The sequence below is a fragment of the Schistosoma haematobium genome, chromosome 1, assembly GCF_000699445.3.
Source record: "Schistosoma haematobium chromosome 1, whole genome shotgun sequence".
Classification (NCBI taxonomy): Eukaryota; Metazoa; Platyhelminthes; class Trematoda; order Strigeidida; family Schistosomatidae; genus Schistosoma; species Schistosoma haematobium.
This window is the reverse complement of record NC_067196.1, coordinates 14,500,696-14,509,691: the sequence shown is the minus strand read 5'-3', so window position 1 is coordinate 14,509,691 and position 8,996 is coordinate 14,500,696. Positions and strand designations below refer to the sequence as shown.

The 8,996-nt window shown below is 38.3% G+C and overlaps 1 protein-coding gene across 1 annotated transcript; it reads right to left on the bottom strand.

The window, feature by feature from the left end:
• Positions 1–2,733: 2,733 nt before the first annotated feature.
• Positions 2,734–5,935, bottom strand: SAR1B (GTP-binding protein SAR1b). Its single transcript, XM_035732680.2, has 4 exons — positions 5,536–5,935; positions 5,204–5,498; positions 5,063–5,153; positions 2,734–5,026 (listed from the first exon to the last, which is right to left on the bottom strand). The coding sequence occupies exons 1-2, from the start codon at positions 5,853–5,855 to the stop codon at positions 5,219–5,221; spliced, it is 600 nt and encodes a 199-aa protein (XP_035585984.1). The 5' UTR covers positions 5,856–5,935; the 3' UTR covers positions 2,734–5,026; positions 5,063–5,153; positions 5,204–5,218.
• Between the last annotated feature and the right edge of the window lie 3,061 nt (positions 5,936–8,996).

Below are 8,996 nucleotides of genomic sequence, written 5' to 3'. Positions count from 1 at the left end.
TGGCCTTAACAATCCTTCAACGCTTTGTTAGGGCTCGTGAGGAGCGAACTCAGGCCTGAACGTAAGCTCAAATCATCGCCTCTCGTCAAGAAATAACTACTGGGTCCCAAACGTAGTTGTATCTCTCGATCTTGAGGCAGCTTTCAGCTCTGCAGATCGACAGGTTTAACGGCAGTATCCGCGATCGAATGACGTGACAAAGAAGTATATTAACCTGTACTATTTTAAAACATCGTTAATCGAATCACAGCTTACAGAAAACCATCAACCTGGTATGATGTTCTTCACGGTTTTCTGCTTTCCCCATTTTTATTTAACTTCGTCATAGGTGAGAATCGTGTCCCTAGAAGATTGCCAGAGTTTTCAGGAGCTGACGTCCTACCAACAGATTTAATTAATGACTTCGAATACGCGAGTGAAGATGCAGTCTATTGATCGCATTGCGTAAAAATATTTTGAATGCATTCTTTTCTGTCCAAATGAAAGATACTGGTCTGTGTTGGCACCTGAAATAATAGCGCGTGAGTTGGGCGTGTACCGACCACTTCAATTATCTTGAAAGTTCTACTATGGTCCAGATATCTTGCAGACATTTTGATCATCGGTTATATATTGGTTAATTCTAATAGTGGGACATTATTTAGTTTTTACAATGCCTTAAACTGCTGAAAAGAGCATTCTTTTGTGAATGCGGGGGCGTAATGACTGCGAGTACAGAGTAACAAAGTAGTATGATATTTTGCCGCAATTTTCGTTAGCCTTGAAGCTGAAACATGGAAAGTAGTTTATATAAGTCTGTGGATAATCTTAATAAAGTTTCAAAAGATTCTGCTGGCCAAAATTAGTGAGATGATATAGGCTACGACTTAAGGATTAGGACGAATATGTGATGCTAAGGATTTGGGGTTAATGTTGGGATAGCAGTTGGAGTTGGAATTTAGGTAGATTGATCGTAAAACCTAATTCTGACTGTAACCTTAAAACCTAATCTTGAACCTCAAGTCCGTAACCAAGCTGTCTGAAAAACTATTTCTTTTAGCCAAAATTATAAAATCTCCATCTTAGTCCCAAATCGCAATGCTATCGCATTACAACTATAGATGCTAGTCATAAATTCTAATCTTAAGCATAAGTATCTAATGGTGCTTGCGTAGTCAAAACTGGTTATCTACGTTGAGCGATTTGATGTGACCCTGTTGCTGTCTGCATGTTTATTCTTGACGCACACTCATGGTTCCACTTTGCTGAATCAAGTTATGAGTAATATTCAGGTTAGCCTTCAAACTAATTTGAAACTAGGGTTCGGATTATGACACATAAACTAACGTTAATTCCCATGACTATACTCTGATCCCAACCCCAAACTATAATGATTAAAAGCTCGGAGCCAATCTATATAAGTTCGTTTAAAAATCAAAATCACAAAACCTAGTAAATCCTTCATTTCCTATTCTGACTAATTCACTCAAATCTACTTTTCTCCTAATGGCTTGAATTAGTCAGGGTCCAAAAGGACTATAATTTATAAACAGACCCAATATAATAGGTCTTGGGTCTTTACGTGAATTTCAGTAGTTTCCTTCAATGCAGAACATTGAAAATTGTCAGGAAACTCTGTTACTGTGAGCTCGAAGAGGTGTTCACAATACCAGAACATTCATACACTCAAACAAGAATTGCTAAGACTTTCAGGGAGACGGTCAGATCTAAGATAGTGTTAACTGAACTTCACGTGACGTTCAAGACAATTTATTATGGCCCATGAATTCATTGGGATTACACGTTAAGCGTAGTTGGTGTGATTCTAAGCACAGTCAATCGTCTTTGTGTAGCTAAAAGATATTCACCCACTCTAACCCCTACTTCTAAAACTTTTTAAAACCTAACACAGTAGGACTAAGCTGAAACTCTCGACTTAACACCTCTTGGATTTGCACGCTAAATTACTTTATCCATGTTGCCACAATTTATTCTTGCATTGTAGTTGGTGTTACTGCATGATGAAAACTCTGCGCATAGTTTCCAATCTAAACAATATAATCTATCTCTGCTTCTGATTCCGAATTATAGGTCTTTCCAATCATTAGTCATATCGAAACTTTATTTACTTCAGTTTCACTACCTTTCATTAGGAACTTCTTTATGACTAAATGGTTTTCTGATTGTCTGATAAATCGCTCAGCGTCTTCTCTTTTTCATTTATTTAAACACAAACACTGGTACAAGGAGGCACCATATAAATCATTCGATTCATGTGAGGGTTAGGATACTGTCCGGGTGTCCAAACCACAGCATGTGGTTTTCTTAGACGGCCACACCACGAGCCTTCGACCTAAAGGTCTGATCCACAAGGCAGTGGAGCAACCTAACGAGATGCAGTCCCATGGTAGCCGGCAACCAACGATAGGTTCATACGACATTTATTTTCTGGAGCTCATGTGCACCATTGGCTTGGAATCAGGGTTTTACAACTCCTGTACGTGGGACCTCCGAATCCAACAACCCGGTTGAAGCGCCGGACATTCGCTTTTCGTCCTCTCAATTTCGCAAACAACAACCGCGCCACGAGAAGGCAGTGAGTAGGCCACGTACTTACAGCCACTGCCAAGGAAGTCCTATTCACTGCATTTTTGTGGCGGGTGTGTTGTTTACGAAATTGAGAGGACGAAAAACAAATATCCAGACCTTTAGCCAGGTCGAATACGGAGGATGCACCTCCGTAAATTGTAAAACCATGATTACAAGCCAATGGTGCACATGAGCTCCAGAAAATAAATGTCGTATGAACCTATCGTTGGTTTCCGGCTACCATGGGACTGCATCTCGCTAGGTTGCCCCACTTCCTTGTGAATCAGACCTTTAGGTCGACGGCTCCGGGTGTGGCTCTCTAAGAAAACCGCCTGCTTCGGTTTGGATACCCGGGCAGTATTCCAGCCTTTACACGATTCGAATGATTTATGTAGAGCATATTTATTTGGTGCCTTCTTGTACTAATGTTTATGTGTTTAAATAAACAAAATTTTGAGTGTGAGAGATTACTCTCCAGTCTCCAATCACTGGCTACGACAGTCGTGCGGACCTCAACCAAGTAGTCTGCATCTACCAACATGGCTCAGACCAGAAGTTGGTGACTTCATGGACTGATGCCACATTTTGGTTTGGCCGCCCCCAACTTCCAACCGTCTAAAACATCAGCCAGCATTGCGCATCGTGGTAGTTCGGCATGCGTAATACGTGGATCGACCATCTCAATCGATGAAAATTCACAACCGCATCAACTGGTTTACCATAATTCCTTAATACTCTGCGTCTGATACAAGAAACAACACAATCTTTAGTCCATAGTACTGGGAATTTTTGTGTGGATTACGCCCAAAATATCTTATGGCTCAACTGCTGTACCTAAATTAGTCTAGAAATAGTTTACCTCACCACTTAAAACCTCTTGAACAAAAAATTGACTCAATCGGTGCAACAGAAACAGATATTTCAAAGAACCCTTTTTCATGGAGTATGTATTATTTCCAGGGCTAAAAACATTCAGTCAACCCAGTAATATCACATGGATAATGTTTCTGTTTGTTTGCAAACTAAAGACAAGTTAGTGTATAATGAATCTAACCTTTGCTTTGAGTCGTAAACAAACAAAACATTACTCTGTAACACCAATGCAATAAGTTCTTTACACCCTCTCCAATACTTATTGTCTAATACTGATCAATTTAAAATTGTCCCGGAGTCCATATGCAATGCTAATTAGGAATCACGGTTTCCCAGGTGAATCCTCTGTACCCACCAGCCCGGCTCAAGTGCGACTTTCGCTTTTCGTCTGCCCAATTTTGTAAACAACAACCCAACCGCAAGAAGGCAGTGAGGAATTTGCTGACAGTAACTATATACGCGTGGTCATGAGGTCATTTTGAGAGGGAGAGTGGAATTCGTCGTACTTATTTGAAAAACGTCATTCCCTATATTCACGATACTAATTTTACGGAAATTACAGAATATTATGCAGACTATAACAAGGCGTTGTGTAAATACATAGAACCCGGGAGAACAAAAAAGGCAGGAATAAAGCACAACTACTTCTGTAGGATTACCCTGCCAAAGAAGTACAAAATTGACAGGAAGTTGTTCGTAATTTGGGCCACTAACGGTGAACATTAAAATAAATCCGGACTTTACAAATAAAATGGTTAAGTACCTCAGGATACAAAAATCTGCGTTTTCGACAACAGAACAGTCAGTAGAGTAACTTGACAAATTATTTAAATATGAGACTGTTAATTAGTAAACTCGAAACGTTTTATTATTAGAGAAAGAATCCAGCGGTAACCAAGGAAAGAATTACTAACCACTGAACAGAAATTGAGTCGTCTATTTTGCTATTAATACTGTTATTAGACAATTTACAGCTGTTGTCTCTGCAACTACTACAAAGGTTTAATTTTACAATTAACTCTTTGGTTCTCCAAGTAACGCTTGAACAGTACATTTGAGCTCAGTGTCAAACGCCATAATTTTTGGTCAATGTATTTATAGTGACAAAAATTTTAGCAGTTATGTTCCTAAGTCACATGTTACGCAAATTTAAACAAAATAGACCATATTTCTAAATCCTACTTCATTTGACTTAACGTACTGTTCTGAAGGACTCACTTAGAAGGTATAAGAAACGCTGTACAACCCGTCGCTCCCTACTCACCCATAACCTGGATTTCGTTTAAAAATTAAAGGTAAACTAAACAGCCATGTAATAGAGTACACTTACATTGGAAGATTTCACATAAGGAAGATAAACAAGAAAGTAGTTTATAATCTTAATAATCATAAAAACAAACAATAGTAATTGCCCATTCCCAATTAATTGGTATTTAGCTGCAGCTAGCAGGTGCCAACTTTAGTTATGCAAAAAAAACTATCTCCTATTGGAGGTGACTAATATTAAATGATTGAAGACACTTCAATGGTACAGGTATCACTAACTAGCGACAGCACATCACTGTGATGATATTCATCACACTATCTATACACAACGGTTAGTCAAAATTTGGATACTGACTCGAAAAATGGATTAAGTGGATGCTGAAACAGCATATTCTCGGTTGACAAAAGTACATATCACCAATCTGTAATCTCAGTTTATCTACAGTCTTAAGATTATTAAATGAGTTGCATTCTTTATTAATATAAAATAAATTACATGAATAATAAGTATTTAATCAAGATATTGAGCAAGCCAATTAAACGCTTCACCATACCCTTGCCGTTTTAATATACTGCACATGAACAGTTCAATAGGTCTCCCAGTAGGTATTTGACTTTTGTTAATGGTACCCTTTCCTGTTGTGATTCCCTGTAACCCCAAGAAATACCGCAATTCTTCTTCACTAGCTGCACCGGGTTTATCTATTTTGTTTCCGAGTATTAAAATAGGAGCGTGAGCTATCTGCTCATCCTGCAGGAGATTGTCCAACTCCTTCTTCGACTCCAAGAATCTTTAGTATGTACATGGAAATAATCCCAGTAACTAACCTGTTACGATCGTATGCATCTACCATAAAGACAAGGCCATCAACAGCTGGGATGTAATTTTTCCAAACGCGCCTTGCTTGTTCATGCCCACCAAGATCAAATGTCGTAAATCTCATCCCACCGATCGACAATTCTTCAGAAGTTGGATGAAGTGTTGGAACATGTTGAGCCATGCGATCATCTTTCAGACGATGCAGTAATGTTGTCTTCCCAGCATTATCTAGCCCTAAAAATACCAGCTTTCCGTTTTTTTGCCATAAGCCGAGATAACTCAGAACCTTTGACACAGAACCAGACAACCAGTCCCAAATAAAACTCATGATTTATACTAAATATATGAAGTGTCGTCGTAGATAGAGTACCGACATAATTTCTATTTACATCCGACACGGGGCTTTCAATGATACGAATAAACAATTGATAACCCTTACTAAGTAAATGGTAAGTTGATTGACTTGTATTATTTTTACAGTGAATTTTTTTATTCAAGGTCCAGTATGTTTTTATAATTGATTAGAAATGAAAGTGTTTCCTCTCACTAGAATAAATTTCCAAATATTGATCAATTGATGCGAAAGAAGGATTCCTGTCTTTGGTTTTACCATCCGCGATTTGCGAACCGTTTTTAACGGTCTCAGAGGTTAATAATCTTAGCAAGAGGAGAAAACGAGATGTTACAGCATCTACTCAGTTCGCAATTCACAGTCCTGATATAAAATCACTTACTGTCCTTGTAGGGTTAGTGAAATGTCACTGAGCCCTAGCCAAATCATCCGGCAGTTGTGTCACTGGATATTGAACAGTTCATCGACCTCCGTCAAAGTCAAGAGCGAACAACGCGCACCAGTCAATCATACTCCATGGACTGCTGTATGCAGTGGTGGTCACACTTTCGCTTGTACCTTCTCTAACTAACACATTTCCATCACAGTGCACTTTGTGCTATACGGTCCTCAAAGCAGCCACAGTACCTTGAAAAGTTGAAGGGATAATCCATATTAGGTGCTGACCGCAATGTGTGAGTTAGAAGTCAGCCTCTGGTCATACCATTCCCGTCTAACTCGTGTAGGTCCCCAATCATTCAACAGAGATCGTCAACGTTGATGATCTACACTGGTGAATAGTACTTCGAATAACGCGACGTATCATTGCATTTTATACTCATTCTTTTTCGTTTTTATCACCGCCTATGTTGATCGGTTGCTGTGGGCATTCGTTGCTTCATATCAATGTTGATTAGTATTTAAAACTAAATAATTAGTTTATTGACAGAACTAGCCAATCTGCCACGAGTATAATGGCTATCGTGTGTGATTACCACTCTGGATAGTAAATCAGTACTACCAGGGCACTACAGCGTGCTTACACTTAACCTACCATGAGTCTCAGTTTGCTTCATATATTTGACACATTAATGCTGCAAAAAGAGGCCTCAGAAATGCCAATTCTCGGGGACTTGACTTGTGAACCAGTTAGACTTCTGAGATGAGACTAAATCACCAACGCAACTTTTCATAACACGCTGGAATACAAAATTATACGAACTCAATACCTCATATTATTGGAAAATTTCGAGAAAATAAGATCCCTCATAGCATCACAAATATGCTACTGAAAAAGTATGGAAAAAATAAACAGTACACAGAGGTTCTAAAATCAGTAACCGAAGGCAAGTGATCGCCAGCAAAAATTGTGCAAGACCAGGATTAAAAATGTTATCAACTACAACGAATAATATAAACTTAGAAATTACCACAATTAATGTAACAAGCACTTCTATATGGTGTATTAATCAAAATTTGCAACAGAAAAAAAAGCGTCAATGCTTTTATTTTGAGGAAGTTATGAAGTAAGAAGAAGAATACTGGAGAAAAATAATAAAACTCGATAGTAGAAGGCATAACAAGCAAAATATTTTCCGAGAAAATAGAAAATTTTATTATCCTAGTATGTTCGAGGACAAAACCTAAGTAAATGACGTAAATGCGCTAAGAAGAACTACGAATTATATCCTCCTATTCAGAGATAACTGTACCATTGAAGTGTCTTCAATCATTTAATATTAGTCACCTCCAATAGGAGATAGTTTTTTTTGCATAACTAAAGTTGGTACCTGCTAGCTGCAGCTAAATACCAATTAATTGGGAATGGGCAATTACTATTGTTTGTTTTTATGATTATTAAGATTATAAACTACTTTCTTGTTTATCTTCCTTATGTGAAATCTTCCAATGTAAGTGTACTCTATTACATGGCTGTTCAGCTTGCCAAGTCTCTTCAAATATCCAGAATGATTATTCGCAAATGTTATGGTTAGCAAAACGAAAACAATCGATGCTGATGTATTTCAACTGCGAAGCGATTTGAAGGATTCCAAAGCTGGGGTTTATGGAATCATCACAGGAAATGTTTTCAAATGAAGAGCACTAATATTACTAGTCACTGGTCTGTTGTTAATTATATAAGTTCTCCAAAAAGTTTTAAAAAAACACTTGAGTAAAGTGGTACGTCCTAACCTAAAAAGACCAACAAGTTGCAATATGGCAACTGCTAAAAGGTTCTACTGAGCTTCAAGCTTCGGTTATTATACTGGATTTTATACTCACCAATGTGAGACCTCAAATCGAGTATTCGATCGTAGTAACTAGTCCGTATCTTTATTACCTTGTTAACACTTTTCACCATGTTCAACGAGTAATATGACTCAATGGTCATCCCATTCTATCTTTCAAAGAGTGATTGCAGCTCTTTTGCCTTCACTCTCTAAGACAAGATATGGATAACCAACATAGATGATCTATGTTGAATGATCGGAGGAATCGATGACCTGTTCAATATTCAGTGACCCAACTGCCAGATCATTTTGCTAGGGCCCAGTGACATCTCACTGGCCCTACAATACCCCCCCGCCAGATTCATCGGCCTTTTGAATCGGTACCAAACATGTTGAGGGTAGTTGCGCGCTGAAGATTGCCAAACAATTAATGATGGTGATGATAAACGGTGATTATTGCATGTTTGTTCACCAAGTGAGCTGGAGAATATCGCAACGAAAATAGGAAACCAAGGGTATCACTCTGGACTCGTGTCAATCATACTCGTGAAAAGCGTTGTCAGTGTCGGGATTAGGGCCACAATGTCGTTTTTATTTTGCAGGAGATTCACTCGACTGAGTGAACTGATGATTCGTGCGATTGATAATGTCGTCAGACCACCAATGGAATTGGATAAGTTTTAAATTGCCGCGTAGTTGAACAGCCGATTGATGTACCGAAATCCTCTGTTAGATGACAACCACGAGTAAACAATACTTCATAAAATGAAGCACAACATCGAAGTTGAATAATTACAATAGTTTCAATGTATTATAACGTCGCATCGAGATAACATCGTTCTTATGTATATCGACAGTTGCAGTGAACATTCTTTTGGGTATTATTAGTATAATAGTTGGATGTGTG